The 18,246-nt window shown below is 53.1% G+C and overlaps 2 protein-coding genes across 2 annotated transcripts; both read right to left on the reverse strand.

Moving 5' to 3' along the window:
- Positions 1-10,484: 10,484 nt before the first annotated feature.
- RING1 (ring finger protein 1) lies at positions 10,485-14,339 on the reverse strand. The gene is made up of 7 exons (XM_082414639.1): positions 14,186-14,339; positions 13,929-14,063; positions 13,056-13,216; positions 12,740-12,955; positions 11,641-12,030; positions 11,185-11,458; positions 10,485-10,903 (listed from the first exon to the last, which is right to left on the reverse strand). The coding sequence occupies exons 2-7, from the start codon at positions 14,004-14,006 to the stop codon at positions 10,802-10,804; spliced, it is 1,221 nt and encodes a 406-aa protein (XP_082270765.1). The 5' UTR covers positions 14,007-14,063; positions 14,186-14,339; the 3' UTR covers positions 10,485-10,801.
- A 1,648-nt stretch (positions 14,340-15,987) lies between these two features.
- On the reverse strand, positions 15,988-18,115 carry HSD17B8 (hydroxysteroid 17-beta dehydrogenase 8). Its single transcript, XM_082414698.1, has 9 exons — positions 18,024-18,115; positions 17,624-17,841; positions 17,421-17,537; positions 17,216-17,308; positions 17,028-17,113; positions 16,852-16,936; positions 16,605-16,647; positions 16,365-16,439; positions 15,988-16,181 (listed from the first exon to the last, which is right to left on the reverse strand). The coding sequence occupies exons 1-9, from the start codon at positions 18,067-18,069 to the stop codon at positions 16,165-16,167; spliced, it is 780 nt and encodes a 259-aa protein (XP_082270824.1). The 5' UTR covers positions 18,070-18,115; the 3' UTR covers positions 15,988-16,164.
- Between the last annotated feature and the right edge of the window lie 131 nt (positions 18,116-18,246).

The following is an 18,246-nucleotide window of genomic DNA, read 5'->3' on the forward strand; positions in this document are numbered from 1 at the left end:
ATTCAATGCTTTTCACCAATTCTTTTATTTATTTATTTATTTTTGGCTGCGTTGGGTCTTCGTTGCTGTGCGTGGGCTTTCTCTAGTTGCAGCAAGCCGGGGCTACTCTTCGTTGCGGTGCACGGGCTTCTCATTGAGGTGGCCTCTCTTGTTGCGGAGCACAGGATCTAGGTGCGTGGGCTTCAGTAGTTGTGGCGCCCAGGCTTAGTTGCTCTGCGGCATGTGGGATCTTCCCGGAGCAGGGCTCGAACGCATGTCCCTGCATTGGCAGGCGGATTCTTAACCACTGCACCACCAGGGAAGCCCTTGACCAATTCTTTATTGAAACACAGTCTTTATTTGGCTTCCAGGACTGAGCACTCTCCTGGGTTTTCCCCTCTCCCTCTGGCTGCTCCCTGCTCCTTTGTTGGCTCATCCTGCTCTATTTGGTTGTACTGGAGATCCTCAAGTGTCCTGAGCCCTAGACCCTTCCTTTCTCATGCTACACTCTGCCTCCAGGAGATCCATCACTCCTAACCTATGGCTTCAGTTGCTATCAGCTGATCACTCTCAAATTTATGTCTTTCCTCTGATCTCCAGACTTGTGGATCTGACTGCTTACCTGGCATCCCTACTTGCATGTCTCAAAGGTACCACAAACTTAGCATATTCAAAAGGGAATATGTAAAAGTGAATTTGAAGTGAATATGAATATGATCACAAACAGTGTCATGCTCAGATCTGGACCACAGGGACCCTGCTCTGGTCCACAGACTTTAGGGGACCTCACCTATCATGTGCAACATTTATGAAACCACACCTGGGCACCTTTGTCACTTGGGATCCGGCCCTCAGTTCTGGCACAGCACAACCTGAAACCCTGAACTTCTGCTCTCATAATTAACATCATTCTGGCCCCAGGGAAATGCTTCTGCAATCTCTTACCTTCTATCCTAGAAACAAAAGATGACTACAACCGAATCCTGAGAAAGTTTGAGGTTGTGTCTCTGCCAGATTCCAAAACACACACTTTTGGGGGGTGGGGAGAAGTTAAGCAATAGAAGCTCATCACAACAACCCAATGGAGCAAATCTTCATGGCTGCATCGCCTCTGTTGCTTTGTATCTTTGTCTTTAAAAATAGTAATTTAAAAAAGCATTACAGTTATAGCTAAAGCTCATCCCATTCCTCTCCTTTCTAGGTGGTAATTATCATTCTGAAGTCACTGGGAATTATTCCCATGTATATTTTCTACTTTAACAAATAGGCTTTTATTAATATAAACGTATTTATTTATTTTTGGCTGTGTTGGGTCTTCATGGCTGTGCGCGGGCTTTCTCTAGTTGCAGCGAGCGGGGGCTACTCTTTATTGCGGTGCGCGGGCTTCTCATTGTGGTGGCTTTTTTTGTTGCGGAGCAAGGGCTCTAGGCGCGCAGGCTTCAATAGTTGCAGCATGCAGGCTCAGTAGTTGTGGCTCGCCGGCTCTAGAGCGCAGGCTCAGTAGTTGTGACACACGGGCTTAGTTGCTCCACGGCATGTGGGAGCTTCCCAGACCAGGGATCAAACCCTTGTTCCCTGCATTGGCAGGCGAATTCTTAACCACTGCACCACCAGGGAAGTCCCAACAAATAGTTTTTTTGTTTGTTTTTTTTAACATGTATCATTGTTTGTGTATTTTAAAACACATAAATATCATACAACATCCACTTTTGCAACTTTCTTTTACTTATATGTTGGTAAATAAGTCATTTATTTTAACTGCTGTGTAGCAGTCCACTGTAAGAATAAACCATACTTTATTTATCCATTCTTTTACCTTAAGGACAGATTAGGATGTTTCCACGCTTTCTTGACAATCACATGATACTGCAATGCCCATTCTTATCCTTGCCTCCTTGTACATATGTAGAAATTTTTTTTAAGAGTTATGCATGATCAGTGTTTGTTTATTTATTTATTTATTTTATTTATTTATTTTTGGCTATGTTGGGTCTTTGTTGCTGCGTACGGGCTTTCTCTAGTTGTGGCGAGCGGGGGCTACTCTTCGTTGCGGTGCACGGGCTTCTCACTGTGGTGGCTTCTCTTGTTGCGGAGCAAGGGGTCTAGGCATGCGGGCTTCAGTAGTTGTGGCTCACGGGCTCAGTAGTTGTGGCTCGTGGGCTCTAGAGCGCAGGCTCAGTAGTTGTGGCACACAGGCCTAGTTGCTCCGTGGCATGTGGGATCTTCCCGGACCAGGGCTCGAACCCGTGTCCCCTGCATTGGCAGGCGGATTCCCAAACACTGCACCACCAGGGGAGCCCCTAGGAATGTTTTTCTAAGGAATACATCTAGAAGCCGGAGCACTGGGTTTTAGGGTATGTGTATTTTCAGCATTAAGTGTTGCCAAATTTCCCTTCAAATTTGTTACAGCTGTTCACACTTCAAGCCAAAACGGATGAGTTCCTAATATCCCACATTTTTGTCAACACTTGGTGTTATCAGAGTTATTTTAATTTTGCTGATTTAGTAAAGTAGTATCTCATGGTTTGGGTTTGCATTTCTGCATTATTAGGGAAGTTGAGCATCTTTTCCTATGTTTATTAGCTATATGGCTTCCTCTTTGATGACTCACCTGTTAATAGCTTTTGCTCATTTCCCCCTGCCTTGTCCTTTTTCTTTTATTGATCTGCAAGAGTTCTTTATAAATCCTGAATACCCATCCCTCATTGGTCATATAGGTTGTAAATAGTCTCAGAGTCTGTGGCTTGTCTTTTTGTTTTGTTGTTTCTTGTCTCATAGAAGTTAAAAAAATTTTTTAATGTAGCTGTATGTGTCAATCTTTTATTGCCTGTGTTTTTGTATCTTGTTTAAGAAATCCTTCCCTATGCTGATATCATCAATGTATTCTCTTGTATTTTCTTTGAAGAATTTAAAGTTTTCTTTTTCACATATTTAAGGTATCTGAAATTTATTTTTGGATCTGTTGTAATACACAGATCATTTTGTTTTTCATTTGGATAGCCAGTTAACCCCAGAAAAGTTAAGAAATAGTCCATCCTTTTCCACTGACTTATGTTCCTTTTGTCATATACAAAGTTCTCATATCTCTGCGGGTCTGATTCTGGACCTGTGGTCTATCTATTTGTCCATGTGTCAGGACTACACTGCTTTAATCACTCCAGCTTTAAAGCTGTGATATACGGTGAGGCAAACACTCTGGTATTCTTCCACTTCAAACTTGTTTTGACTTTTTTTGGCCATTTACTCTTCCACAAGAATTTTAAGAACAGCTTGTTAAATAGAATTTAGATTAGAATTGTACTAAATTCTAGTACTTTTGATTAGAATTGTACTAAATGTATAGATTTTGATTAGAATTGTACTAAACGTATAGATTTGAGAAAAACTAATCAGCTGTATATTGAATTTTCCTCTTCATGAGCATGACGTATCTCTCCATTCTTTTTTGTCTTCTCTTCATGTTCTCCAATAGAGTTTTATAATTTTCTCCATAAAGCTAATGCACATATTTTGCTATATTGATTCCTAAGTATCTTATAGTTTTTGTTGCAATTACAAATGGTATTTTCTTAAAACAAAATTTGTTTATTGCTGTTGTATAGCCATATTGATGTTTGAATATTCATCTTGCCCCTCAAAAGGGTGTTACTTTTAATTGTTTGTAGGTTCTCATAAATTTTCTTTGTAAATAATCAATCATCTATGTATAATTATGACTTTACTTCTACTTTTTCTTATTGTGCTAGCTCAGACCACCACCACCCCCAGCACAAGTTGAATAGAAGCAGTAAAAACTAGTATCTTTGTATTAACGTTGGAAGTTATTTTCTATTCCTAGTTAGCTAGATTTGTTTTTTAAATCATTAGTGTTAAACTTTATCCAGGTGCATCTCTACCTATTGGGACAATCATATTCTTTCCTTTTAATATGTCAATGTTGTAAATATCATTAATAGATTTTTAAAGTAGACCATCCTTGTATTCCTGGAATAAACTCTGCTTGGTCACACATACACACGTGCATATATACATGCACTTGCACAAACTCCATTGGATTCAGTTTGCTAATATTTCATTTAGGATTTTCAATCTTATAAGTTCAATTGGTCCTCTTTTTCCATTGTCTGGGACAGTCTATATAAATAAATAAACAGTTCTTTGAAGAGTTAGCAGAATAATATACCTATAAAGCCATTTGGGTAGAGTGTGTGTGTGTGTGTGTGTGTGTGTGTGTGTGTGTGTGTGTACTTAAAATTTCTCATTCAATTTATTAGAATTTATAGAGCTGTCAGGCTTTCTATTTCTTCTTGAGTCAGCTTTGGCTGTCTTTCATCTAATTTCCACACCTGTTCAGGACTGAGACCTCATCTGTCTCTGGGTGGCTGGTGAAACAGAACAGGTTGACAGAACCTGTTCCTTCCCAGCCCCCTCCTAGTAACCGTAGCCACAGTCAGCTCACCCTCTGGCTTTCAGTTTCCTCTTTGTTTCTAGCACCTGGGATTTTACTTTCCTTTTGAGAACTCAGGTATATGTTTAATTTTTTCCCTTTTTATCAGTATTTCTAGGTGATGGTGCTTTTAGATTTTCCACATCCTCCATCTTGCTTGATTCTGAAGTTGTTCCCATTTTACAGATAAGAAGGCCAGGGTTCAGAGTGGTTTAAAAGCCAGCTGAAGGTCACACCACTAATACTTTTACCTAGTTATTGAACCCAGATTTCTGATTCTGAATCCTCCGCTGTTGCCATATTATTCCATGCTGCCTTCTGAAGCCAAGGAGGCAAAACCAGGAAGGGGCATTAGGAAGTAAAAGGGAGAAGAGGTCTCATGGGCAAGGTGGAGGAGTCTGGGATGGAGCCTCGACCGTGGATGGACAATGCCAGGAAGCATGGAGGAAGGAATGGTGATAAGGAAATTACATATGGGACTCCTGGGCTGCAGCTGCTGGAGGGAGAATCACAGCCTCAATCCATCCTGAGATCCTGAAATATGCATCCCCTGCCCCAGATCCAGGCATGCATGCATCCTTTCAACCAATATTTCAACTCCATATTCATAGAGTGTCCAGTTCCAGGCCCAGGGAATGGCAAGAGTGAGCATCTGCAGTCCTGGTTCCTGCCCTCAGGGAGCTTACGTTCCATGGGGAGCCAGACATCAATCGAGTAATCCCCAAAAAACGTAGATCTGCGACCACACACAGTACCTCGGAGAAAGAGTGTGCCTTGGTGTGGGAGCTCAGAGGAGGGGAATTTGACCCGAAAGGAAGGTCTGAGTACCTTCCCTGAGGATGTGGTAAGGAGCTGAGATCTGAAGAATGCACAGGAGCTAACAAAAGAGAAATGGAAGAAGCAGCCTTTTGGGTGGAGGGCTCAGCCTGCGGGAGGAAGCACGACGCGGTGGAGTAGAGCGCTGGGGAGTGACAGGGGTGAGTAGTGGGAGGCGAGGCTGGAGAGGCCGGTAGGGCCACACCCCAAGGGGCCTTAGAGGCCAGGTTAAGGACTTGGGTCTTTAATTTAAGGTCGGTGGGAAACCATTGACTGTGTTTCAGCAGGGTGCCTGAAACCATCAGATTTGCATTTCAGAAAGGTCTCTCTTACTCAGGCGTGCCGCTTGTTTCAGAGAAGGCCTTTCCAGCCTCTCCAGCGATCTCAGTGATTCAGAGAAGAGCCAGACAGTCCCAGTGGTGGCTGGCCCAGGGAGGTGGAGGGATGGAGAAGAGTGGACAGACTTGAGAGATATAATAGTGGATACACTTGTTAGGACTAGATGCTGGATTCAGTATTGAGATGCTCACCACGAACACCTGAGATCACATTCTTCAAAGGCAGGGGCCACATCACACACCTGTTTGTGGTACCCAGGTCCTAGAACAGTCCTGACACATGGTGGACTCAATACATAGTTTCTGAAAGGGTGAGACTGACCAGTGGTCTCCCAAGTGATCCTTTTACCTTTGAGGTTCTTTCATCCCTTCCTGCATGTGGCAATAAGCAGCCTCTCTGATACATCATCGGGAGAAATCTGCCAAGTTCTAAAGAGTTTTCTTTGGGGGAAGTTAATACAAGAACTAAGGTCTACCTTATCCTTGAACATGAACAGTAACAATAAATTTACTGCAGGTGCCGCCGAAGGGGGAAACTCCCCCAGCAGAACCTCCTATAAGAGTGAATGATGGGGACTTCCCTGGTGGCACAGTGGTTAAGAATCTATCTGCTAATGCAGGGAACACAGGTTCAAGCCCTGGTCCGGGAAGATCCCACATGCCGCGGCCCGTGAGCCACAACTACTGAAGTCCACGCGCCTAGAGCCCATGCTCTGCAACAAGAGAAGCCACTGCAATGAGAAGCCCGCACACCGCAACGAAGAGTAGCCCCTGCTCACTGCAACTAGAGAAAGCCTGCGCTCAGCAACGAAGACCCAACGCAGCCAAAAGTAATAAATAAATAAAATAAAAAAACAAAAACCCAAAAACAAACAAACAAACAAAAAAGAGTGAATGATGATGGTGCCATCCTCGGGGCCACGCTGGGCCCCAGGGTGCCAATCCGGAGGGGATGCTCGGTGGGACTCCCTGCTGACTCTTGTTCAAAACCAGTTTCCCCGCACATGAAGAAGACAGCAAGTGAGGAATCTTGTGGAAGAAGTGCAAATGCCAGGAAGTGCTTGTACTGGCCAGGTGTTTCTTGTCTGTCTTCTCCCACACAGCCCTGTTCTACTTTTTCCACACCCAGAACCTCCCACTTTCTCCTCCAACCTCCCTTGTCTTCTTCCGCTGGTCTCCATCTCCTCCATTTCCCTGCCTTCTCCTTGGATATGTGCCTCTGCCTATTTTCACCTTTCAATAAGAGGCCCACGGTGCTGCTGGAAAGAGCAGCCTCCGTCTGGGCTTTATTCTTAGTGTGAAATGCAGTGAAGGTCACAGAAAGCCCTGAAACAGGGCCCGTGGGTCCAGGAGTGGGCACAGGGAGAGAGATGGCCTCATCCAATGGGGTGCTGGGTGTAGCTTTAGCACCGGAGGCAAGAAGCACCCAGTGGCCTCTGGGGGTAGTGATGGGGTTGGGTGGGATTTGTGGGCGACTAGAATTTGATGGTGGGGGTTGTCATGGAGATCTCTGGGGATTCAGTTATCTCTTTAAAAAATCCTGTCAAGAAAATCCCGGGGAATCTGATCCGTCCGTGATGGCAGTAGGTCTCAGGCAGCCTGGTTAAACTTCTCAGATGGAGGACAGGAGATTGGAAGTACAGATTACTTTCTAAGAAACAGGAAAAGCTCTTTTCCTGGGGGATTAGATTGTGGACTGGAAGTGAGGTGGACCTGGCCATTCCAGCTCTGAGTACGTCCCGGTGAGACACTCTGATCACCTAATGTGGTGGCTCTGGCTGGGATGGGGTGGGCAGGGAGCCGTGACCCATTATGCCTCCCACAGAAGAGGCAGTCACTCCGACTGTGGAGGGAGTCTGTCCCCAGGGCTGCCCTCCTGGAGTGCTGCGGGGTTGGCGGGTGGCACTGCCACAGGGGTCTTGACTTTGCTTCAACCCCCCTCCCTCTCCGCTCTGTTCATCCCTGTCCTTCCCACTGGGTGTGGACGGTTGTCAAAGCAGAAGGGGGCTCTGAGTGAAGCCACAGCCATGGAGGCCAGAGCCATAGGGACTGTCACCTGTGTGGGAGTGCAGGGGCAGGGGCAGGTGGCCCCGTGGCTGCAGCACTTCCCACACTGGGGGCAGGGAAAGGGCCTCTCACTCAAATGGACCAGGCGGTGCTGGGAGGGGTGGGAGCATGAGAAAAGGAGGCTCCACAGTCCAGGCCAGAAAAGGGCTTTGGGGTGGGGGCAGGGGCTGCTGAGAGGGACGTGGGACAGGGTCAGCTGTGACAGCAGAGGGGTCAAGGGGTAGATGGGGAGCTGGAGGTCTGTCCTGCCTTCTCCTCCTCTGCCTGGGCTCCCAGCCTGTAGGGGAGGGGGATGAAGGTGAGAGCAGCCAGGAGGAGGGGGAGGCAGAGAGACCAAGGTGGCGCAGGCAGGCTGAGCCCCGCCCTGAGGAACCCAGGGCACAACTTTCCCGTGAGCAGTTTGCCAGGGTTTTGAGGGCAGCCGGGCGACAACCAAACCCTCAGAGTTAGGCCTCACCGGGGCAGGGGTCTCCTGAGGCCCTGGGCTCTGGGGCTCAGCTTCTGCACTTAGACACATAATCTGCTATGGTTTGGAGACCAAGAAACCTGAAAGAGATAAAATGAGGGGGAGACTAACAGAGAGAGAGGCTCCCCTCCCCCCCAGGCCCCCCACCTACTTCCTTCTTCCCCTCCCGTCCATCCAGTCTGGTGGCACCTCCTCTGAGAAGCTCTTCCTAACCACCCTGCGGCTCCCAGTGATCCCCCTGCCCTGAGGCCTGGCATCCCTCCTGCAGGGGACACTTGTCATTCACTCTGTAAGGACCAGAGCATCTGCTGCAGGGGTTCTGGGCCCCAGCACATCAGATTCACACGGAGGGCTTGTTAATACACAACTGCGGGCCCCACCTCGCAAGTCCCTTTCCTATGCGAGGTCGCGTGGTTTGTAAGTGGCGAGGTGGACATTTGGATCCCGATCAGTCTGAATCTAATGTCTTTCTTTCTCCACCTTGCTCCTCTGGGTTGTTATTCTCCTTTTATCCTCTGTATCTTGTCTCTCAACAAAATAATCAGGTTCCCTTTTGTATACTTTGTGTCTCTCACTTTGCCTCACCCAAAGGTGCAGCCTTCACTGACAGAGGCTGAAAGACTTGGGGAGCTATCCCAGGGAGTGGGGGTGGAACAGAACTGGAGCAACCCCCTCCCCTCCCCGCTTCTGCCAGCACTGGGGAAGAGGAACGCCTGGTCAGGTCAGGTAGTCATTTTTTCTTTGTTGTGGGCAGGGGAGATGGACCTGGAGCAACAGTTCTGTATGTCACTCACATGGTGCCATCTAAAGAAACAGGCAGCCTGCGAAGTTCAGCGTCTCGGGGGCAGAGGAGGGCGACAGAGCACTAGCAGCAGAGAGGGGTCCGAGGAGGAGCACGAGGAGCGGAACGGCGGAGAGGGTGGGCCGTGGTGTGGCCTGGGGCACTAGGAGAGGAGAGACCGGGGACCAAGGCCCGCAGGCGGCTCCAGCGTGAAGCCAGAGGGCGGGGGAACAGGCAGAAGGGCTGCTGGGTCGGGTAGGGCCGGCGAGAACGAGGAGAGTGAGGAAGTGTCGCTCCGGGCAGCCCGTGGAACCAGAAGAGAAGCCGGGTTCATTCCAGACTCCCGCGACTCCTCCCCATCGGTTTCTCTCCCTTGAAACTCCGGGAGCGACGCCCACCTTCCTCCAGCCCTCACATCCCGGGAGCGTCGCCCCCCTTGGATGCCTGAGGTGGGAGAAAAGGGGAGCCAGGCTCGGGGCTCCAGGGAGGCGGGTGTAAAAAGGGGCTTCTACAAGGGTGAAGTGGGTGTTGTCTATTTCTACAGGGCGAGAGGTCTCGGGGGTGGGCGGCCGGTCACCGGGGCTGGAGGGTACCTCCTGCGTCCGTCGTACTGAGGGTGAAAGGGACGAGGGGCAGCAAACGAGAAATGCCAAGTGTGGAGTGACGCGCCCTCGAGCCGGCGGGGTCGAGCCGGCGGGTCAGACCCCGAGACTGACTCCTCAGCCGGTAGGGCCGAGACTGAGCGAGCTTCGGGAATTTGGGGCGGAGCGGGGTGGGGAAGCGAAGGGCAACGGAAACAGGAAGCGAGGGGCAGAGAGGCCAAAGTGGGTGGCGGGAGGCGGCGTCAGTCCCTCCTGAAGAGGCGATCCTCCCCACCTCGCCGGGGCGCGTCGCCCTACGTGGGCCCCTGACCCCGGAACTCGAGGCGTGGGGGGTGCGGAGCAGCGAGCGCTTTACTGGACGCCCCCACCTCTGCTCTCCGCTGCCGCCGGGACCGGCACAGAACTACAACTCCCGGGCAGCCCTCCCTCGGCTCGGCCCCGCGACTCGGCGGGAACCGACCAGCTCGCTCGCTCCCGGGAACTGTAGTCCCCGGCCCTGCCCGTCTTCTTCGGGAGGCTACCCGGGGGCGGGATATGTGCAGGGAGGTTCTCGCAGCCCTCCCCCCATCTGCGCCTTTTCTCTCCAGCTTTAGAAACCAGCTTCTCGCAGGGACGAGGAATTATTCCCCTTCCAGACATCTCGGGCCTGCCGTGTCACCCTCTTGAGCCACTTTCCTGCTTTCCCTGTGGTATTGAAACCCGGGATCTCAGCCTGGGCATTCAGGTCATAGGGGGAAAGCTTGGGATCTGACTTCACACCTCTCCGCTCTCCACCCTGTCTCTTACAGCTTCACAGGTCCTTCCTATTTTCGTTCACATTTGCTGATTTGAAGGTTCAGGAAAATGGGATCTACACACCGTGAATACCCTTTGACATTTCCTCCCCATTTCCAAGGCTGATTCTACATGATTTCTAGGGTTCCCTCCCCGATCTTTGTTTTCCTCTCCTTCTAGTAACCCCCCTGATAAAGAGACACAGAACCACAGGTTTCAAAGAGAAAAAAAAGCAAATTTGTTGTTGTTGGTAGAAGGGCATGAAGGGAAGGGCTCTTCACCCTTCCCAACATCTTGCATGGATGGGAGGTTGGGGGCAATAGAAAAGGCAGTAGATGGGGGCACAGGCCCCACTCTGTACAATATAGAAGAATCTGATATAGATACTTTGTATAAAAGCCATTTGTCCTCATTTGTGTCCTCTTGCTGGCTGGCTGGGCTGGGGGGCTCTGGGGGACAAAGAAGCTGGGTGGTGGGCCAGGACTCAGGGACACCCCATGGTCCCCATCCCCTGGCTGTCCCCTTGAGGGGTCACTTTGGATCCTTGGTGGGGGCATAGCAGAGCTCCAGTGGTCGGGACACTTTCCAGAACTTCTCATTCACCAGCTCCAGGGTTAGCGAGCCATTCAATGTCTACAGAGGGGGTGGAAGGGGGAGGAGAGGGAAGAGAAAAGTAAGTTGGGAAAGATGGTAAAGGAAATGAATGAGAGGAGAAAAGAAAAAGGAATAAGGAATAATAAATGGGGCAAAGCAGGGACACGGATGATGGGGAAGAAGGACAGACAGAGAAGGGAGATGGGAGATGCAGAGGGAGAAGAGGGCTGGTCAGTTAGGAGGTCAGGATCTCGGTTCTGCTTCCCCAGGCCACTCTCCCTCCTCTCCTCTCTCACATGGCTACCCTCAGAGGCTCTCACCGTGAAAGCTCCGCCCCCGGGGGCGATGTAGATGGTATACTGCTTTTCGCTGACACCCTCCAGACTGGGCAAGGCAGGCTCCTCAGGGCTGTCACCACCTCCGGCACCCCCACCCTCCCCGCCTCCCCCATCAGGTCCTCCGGCTTCAGAGGTGCCCCCTCCAGGCCCTCCTGGCTCCCCCGCCTCTTGCTGCTGCCTCCGTTCGAGGGCAATGCGCAGGGCCAAGTACTTGGAGAGATGGTCCACTGTGGCATTCCCAGTTGTCTTCACATACCTGGAGTGGGAGAGAGGGCAGGTTGAGGGCACAGGAAGCCTCAAATGGAGAAGGGAAGTTGGGGATTTCCCAAAGGGCCTCTGGGTTAGGGATTCTTTCTGGGTTTGGGCGAAGCCCACTTCTGATGGAAGATCATGAGACCTTTGGTTTCTCAGTGGTCTGGGGAAGGACGAGGCTCTCACCTAGTCTGGCAGTATTCTCCCTTCTCCACGAGCAGGGGGTGGGGCCGGAACACGAGCTCAATTTCTCCACCTGGCTCTGGGGGACTGGGAGCCCCGGGAGGGCTTGGGGGGCCCAGGGTTCCCCCTCCCAGGGTCCCTCCCCGGTCACCAGAGTCTTCAGAACCGGCACCCCCACCTACCCCACCAGTGCCACCTCCCCCTGTCCCTACACTGCTTCCCCCTGCGCCCCCTCCACGGGGTCGCTTGGGAGCAGGGCCTGGGGCAGAGTCAGGGGCGGAGTCTGAGCTCACATCCTCTCCATCCCCCTCTCCCTCCCCAGGCTCTCCTTCCCCCCCACTCATCGTTGTGGTCTGATCTGACCCAGGCATCGGCCGCCTCACACGCTGGGCCCTGTGGAAACAAGTGGTCGAGGTTAGAAAGCACCAAGGATAAAGGGTTTACATTTTAAACTTCAGAGAATTAAGAGATCAGGGAAATCTTAATGATGATACCTAATATTTATTACATACTGACTACGTGCTAAGCACATTGCTAAGTATTTTGCACTGATTGCCTCAAATTATACAAATCCTATGGACACAGGTAATTATATCATCTCTATTTTATGGCTGAGGAAACTGAGGCTTAGAGAGGTTAAATAACTAGTTTGAGACCATAGTCTCTTTGCCTCTCAAAGCGTGGTCCAAGAACCAGTAGCACAGTCTTGTAGAGATGCAGAATCTCAGGCCCAACTTGTGACCTACTGAATCAGAATCTGCATTTTTAACAAGACTCTCAGGTAATTTGAATACACATTAAAGACTGAGTGATGCTGGCCTAGGAGGTGATTTAATTCCCAGCAGTGTGAACTCAGAGCTTATGCTCAAAAAGCACTCTACTGTTCTAACTTCTAGAAAGTTAGAAGATGAGCTATTTCCTTAAAAACAGTAGTACCAGTTGCTAAGAAGCTACAGTTTACATCCATGACCTCCAGGCGTGACAGTTAAGACTGTGATCAGCACTCAGGATGCTGAGGCTTAGAAGCAAAGACAGCCCCAGGAGTCTGACCCACGGATCTGTCCCATCAGCACCGCTGCCACCTTCTTCGTGGCCCCCGAACCTGTGCATGGCCTGCATGCGCAGCCCCTCCTCAATGCTGGAGCTCAGCGCCTGCTGGTTGTGCAGGCGGCTGAGGCGGATGAGCACCCTGTCTTGGTGGGCCTCATATTCCTCCCGGCTGGGGTAGATCTTAGAGATCAGAGCATCGAAGTTGGGGTCTGGCCGCAGAGACCGCTTGGATACCAGCTTCTTTCGGCAGGTAGGGCACTCCTTGTTCCTGGTATGGGAGAAAGGAGGCCCTGAGGAGTCAATCACCAGGGCATGGAGGGTCCAACTCTTGCCCCCTCCCCCCATCTCAAACCTGTCCCTCCTGTTACCCGCTGCGCAGGGCCGTGACAATGCAATCAGAGCAGAATCGGTGGAGGCACTCCTTGGTTGTCATCGTATTCTTCAGCATGTCCAGGCAGATGGGGCACATGAGCTCTGAATGCAGTGACCGAGGGGAAACTGCAATCTCTGTGCCATCCATGATGGCTTCCTGGAGGCGTCGGTGAGTGGAAAGGTGGTGGGTGGGTTGGGGGGAAAGGGGTTTTAGAAACAAGTGGTCCATGAAATTGGAGTCTTGAGAAATACAGTGAGATATCAGAATCTGGGTACCTCACGTTGGCCACTTGAGGAAATTGGGAATTCTAAGAGCAGGAGCTTTGGAATAGGAGGATCTGAGATTTGGTGATAGGCCTGGGGATGGGCGTGGCACAGATTTGCCATCTGTGGAAGACTTACTTGGTCAACAGAATTTCTTACACTGCAGTCCTGGTACTACCTATATCAGAATCCCCTAGGATGCAGGTTAAAAATGCAGATTCTGGGGTCCCATCCCTTTACTGTATCACAATGTTACAGGTAGGGGCCAGTGGGAATTCCATTTTTAATAAACTCCCAAGGTGAGTCTTAAATGCACTGACCTATGATGCGGAACTGAGGAACGGGGAAGGTAATTTCAGCCTGTTTACTATCTTTCAAATGAAGATAGTAATACTTGCTCTACCTCTCTGGCACGTCTGTTTTGAGGATTAAATGAGATAAATGTGAAAGTGCTTTGAAAGATTAAGGTGATTCAAAGGTAGGGCCAGGGAGTGTGAAATCGGGCAGAATGGGGCAAAAAATGGAAAAGAGGCTGTGAGATGGGGGTCTGGGGATGGAGTGGTCTGGGGAAAGGGAGTAAGTTGTAAAGGGAGAATCCCTGTCACCTGAGGGGTCCGGTGGAGCTCATACAGACTCAGTTCCCACGTTTTGCTGGCATTCTGGGCATTCGCCGGCGTCGTCATGGTGACCGGGCACAGACCCCCACGAGGGCTCCACCGCCGGGGAGGAGAAGAGGTAGGCTGGGGAGTGCGGGAAGGGGGAAGGGGAGGAAGGGTGTTAGGGGGGCCGCCCCTCGCGCAGACCCCGCCCTCCCTAGGCTCCCCTCCTCCGCCCCCCACTCCGCGCCGGCGCGGCCCCTTACCAGCTTCCAGCCGTCCGCGCTCCCGCCGCCGCAGCGCCTCTCCCGGGGCCCGGGCTCCCCGGCCGAGTTCGCTCGGTCCGCAGCCGCTGCTCAGACAGCAGCTCCCGCTGCCGCCGCCGCCGCCGCCATGGCCCGGGCGCTGGGGCCCTACGTCACTTCCGCCTGCCCCTCCACTCCACCCCCCGCCGGCGGAGACGTCACCCGCCAGTCGCGGCGCGGGTGGGACGCGACGTGGACGCCCGGGTTCCCCCCGGCCCCCGCGAGGAGCCGGCGTCCCCAGAGTCCCACGCCACGTGGGGACCGCGGTTTCCGTCCCCTGGCCAGCACCGTCGCGCGGCCGACCTCAGCCACTATCCCCTTCCAAGGCCCCCACTCGGGGCCTCCGCTCCGGAGGGCGGGGCCTGGGATCGCTCGGACCCCGGGAGGGGACAGAGGGAATTGGAAAAGGGGCCACCTCCCCCATTCCGCGTCCCCTGGCGGCTCTGGGGAAGGGCGCCCCTCCTCCCCACACACAACTTCTCCATAACCCCAGCCCGGGATTCCGGGGAAAAAAAAGCTGCAGAGGAGCCTCTGCCGCTACAGTCCTTCAGTCCTGTGAACGCAACTAAGTCCCGACGTGCCCGGGATTCCCTTACCACCCTGGTGACCTGCTCCACCCTCCGCTTTGGCTCTCCCTATACCCTCCGACCCGCTCTCCCTTCGAGGTTTGGGGGCGACGGCTCGGGACGTCCAGACTCAACTCTCGGCCAGAGCCAGAGACTCGAGAATTGCGTTTGGACAATCAGGAGCCGCGGCCCGGGGCGGGGGAGGGAGGCACACGGGAGGTATGGGGGAATGGAGACACCACGCGGAAGCAGGGACACACACACACACAGGATGGGGCCCCTATCGGGGAGGGGTTGTGCGCGTGTAGGTGGGGGGCACAAGGGGCCGAATGTCTGGAGTGGGAAGCGGGCAGAAGTCTCCTCCAGGACTTCCCAGTAAAGGAAGGGGACCGGGAGGGAAGAGAAGAGGAAGGGGCAGAGCGATCCCCATTGAGGGCAGGGGATGAGAGGGATACGGGGGAAAAGAGACCGTGATGGGCGTCCTGTCTCCTCCAGCTTGAACTGGGGCTCCCGGACTTGGGCTGCAACTGCCAGGGGGTGGCCTCTTTCTGGGACAAGGCAGCAGTGGGTCCCCTCGCCCCCTCCCCCAGTTCCCCCCTACTTCCCTGTCCTCTCCTTCAGTCCGTGGCCAGTCCTTATGTGGGCTCCAGAGTCGATTAGCGCGGACCCCCTCCCCTTCCTCCTCCTCCTCCCAGCCCCCTCCCTCCCTTCTGCTCTCCTCCAGCCCCTTTCATCGGCTGGCCCATTCCCCTAATCCTGGCCCCCTCCCCTAATCCCCCCCATCCGACCCCCGGCCGGCTGCAGCTATTGTAAGGTGGAGAGAAAGGGGAGGGGGGGGACTCAGAGAAAGGAGAGGGGTGGGGGAGGGCCACCTGTTCCAAGACCCCCTCCCAAGGCTAGACTGGATACTAGGATGGGGCCATGAACAAATCACCCTTGGGGACCATAAGGGCCCAGGGAATTGGGGGAGGGGACTAGGGCTGCAGGATCAGTGGAAGGGGGTGGGGCAGAGACCCCCTCCCTCCAAAAGACCCAGAGTGTCACGCACACACAGTGACACACACTCTCTCCTCTCATACCCGGCGGCGGGGGTTGCCCTGGGAGACCAGGCAGTGAAAGGGAACAATCCTTCGCGAAAGGGAAAGGAGGGGGAGGTGGCGAAGGGTCTGAGGACTTGGACACAAGAAGAACCGGAGGTGGCAGGGAAGAGGATTTGGAATTTATTAGGGTCACAAGCACCCCTGCCTCCCATATTCAGCATTCCTGAGCCATACACTGCCACCCCTTTTGTAGCCTGGGAACTCAGAGTCCTCATCAGCAGGAGGCCCAGCAGAGTGGTGGGATAGTGAGCAGAGTCCAGGGTCCTTGAGGCAGTTACATGAAAAGACCTCCTGGGAGGGGCAGAAACATTTGGACAGATGTATAGGTGGAGACAAATGGGCTGGGGGGGAGGCACCCACTTCTGTCCTTGGCCTATGGGAACTTCTGCCCTTCCCTCAGTGGCTCCAGACTCCCCTCATTTGCTTTCTGGGTTCCACTTCTCTGCCCTCTTCCTCCCCCTGATGGCCTCATACCAGTGACTTCCACGGACGCCCCTGTGATGTATCCACTGTCTTCAGATGCCAAGAATGCGACCACATCTGCCACATCTATGGGAATGGTGGGGAGAGGGCAGAATCCTACTCACTCACAGACCCAAAGTAGCCTCCTATCAGAATCACCCCTCCCCCAACCACCAATCCTGGTGAGACCCTCTCAGATACCACAAACTTCGGGATCTCTTCATTCAGGCCCCCTCTGCAGTCAGTGCTCACCCTCAGGGTCCCCCATATGTCCCATCGGGATCATTCCAGTCACCTGTAAGGAAACACTCATGTGTGAGTGAAAGTTTTTTCATGGGTTTTTTTTTTTTTGTAGACCGAGTCTGTGACTTTGGTCTTCATTCCTTTTACACTTGCTGAATATCTACAGTTTGCCCCTCACTGGGCCCAGCATCCTCTCTCTGAAGCCCAGAGAGGTTGGCTCTCTGAATGATTCTGCCCTCCACCCACAGTCTCCTACCTTGTCCAGTACTTTCTGTGGCACTTTCTGTGTCATGGGTGTTTTAATGAACCCTGGGAGGACAGAGTTACAGCGGATCCCATGTCTGTGGAAAGGAGAGTGGCTGCTGACTCCAGAGAGGACTGAACACTGACCCTCCCTCAGACCTTCCACATGGCCCCAGGTGTCTGACCAACCGTCCAAGCTCTCGGGCTGCAGTCTGGGTCAGCCCAACCACTCCAGCCTTGGATGCTGCGTAGTTTGTCTGTCCCACGTTCCCCACCTTTGGGTGAGCCAGAGATTGGGGTTAAGTTGGGAGTCCCAAGGAGGGGCTCTCCTCTCTGTGCCCACTTGGCTGGCTGACCTCGTCCCAACTCAGCCTGACCTTCCCTACGATGCTACTGATGTTGATGATGGAGCCAGGACAGCCACTGGACACCAGGGCTTGGGCTGCAGCCTGAGTGACTAGAAAGATGCCCTGCGGGTGGGGGGAGAAAGTAACAAGGCAGAAAGGATCAGCAGGGGTGACACTCCTCCAACTCCCTCCCCAGGCTAGAGGGCCCAGAAGTCATGGGTTCAGAGATCACCACCTTGAGGTTGACAGCTATGACTCTGTCCCAGTCGTCCTCAGACATGTGGAGCAGAAACTCATCCCTGGTGATGCCCGCACAGGACACAACGACAGATGGCGGACGAGAAAAGCAGGCCTATGTAAGGGGTAGGTTACACACCAAAAAACCTTGTAGAGCAACGTTAGGGCTTTAAAGGGGGCGAGGTCGTCTCGCTTTTTCACCTGCACTTGATCCAGCAGGCGCCTGACGGCCCCGGCCTCGGACACGTCAGCCTGGAAGGCTGCGTGGGCCCCGCGCGGTGCCCCCTCGTCGCTCCCCGGCCCTCCCAGCAGCCGCACCGTCTCCCGTGCCGCTGCCCCGTCCAGGTCGCAAGCGGCCACAGTGGCCCCCTCAGCGGCCAGGCGCACACCGACTGCTCGGCCGATGCCGCTACCAGCACCTGAGATGGGAGAGAACACGCGGGAGGGGGGGAGGGAGAAGTGGGCAGGGGTCAGAGGTCAACAGGGCGCAAAGTTAGTAAAATTCGGACCACAGGCCACAGCGGCTGTAGAGTCCGAGGGCGCGCCCCGACGTCACTCTAGCACACCAACCCGCCCTGGGAGAGGATCCCCCGCCCGCAACCTGTGACCAGGGCCAGCGCGAAGCGGAGCCGGAGCTGAGACGCCATGGCGGGTGGCGAGTGGGCCGGCCCCCCAGCACTGAGCCAATCCGAGCGCAGAGGAGGCGCGGCGAGAGCGAAGCCGGACCAATCGAAGACCCGCCAGCGTTAGGCCACTGGCGGCCACCCCGGCAGGCGGACCTCCAACCGCGGGGGCGTGGCCAGACACCAAAGCTTGGGGGCCAG

The sequence above is a fragment of the Balaenoptera physalus genome, assembly GCF_965194825.1.
Source record: "Balaenoptera physalus genome assembly, chromosome: 11".
Classification (NCBI taxonomy): Eukaryota; Metazoa; Chordata; class Mammalia; order Artiodactyla; family Balaenopteridae; genus Balaenoptera; species Balaenoptera physalus.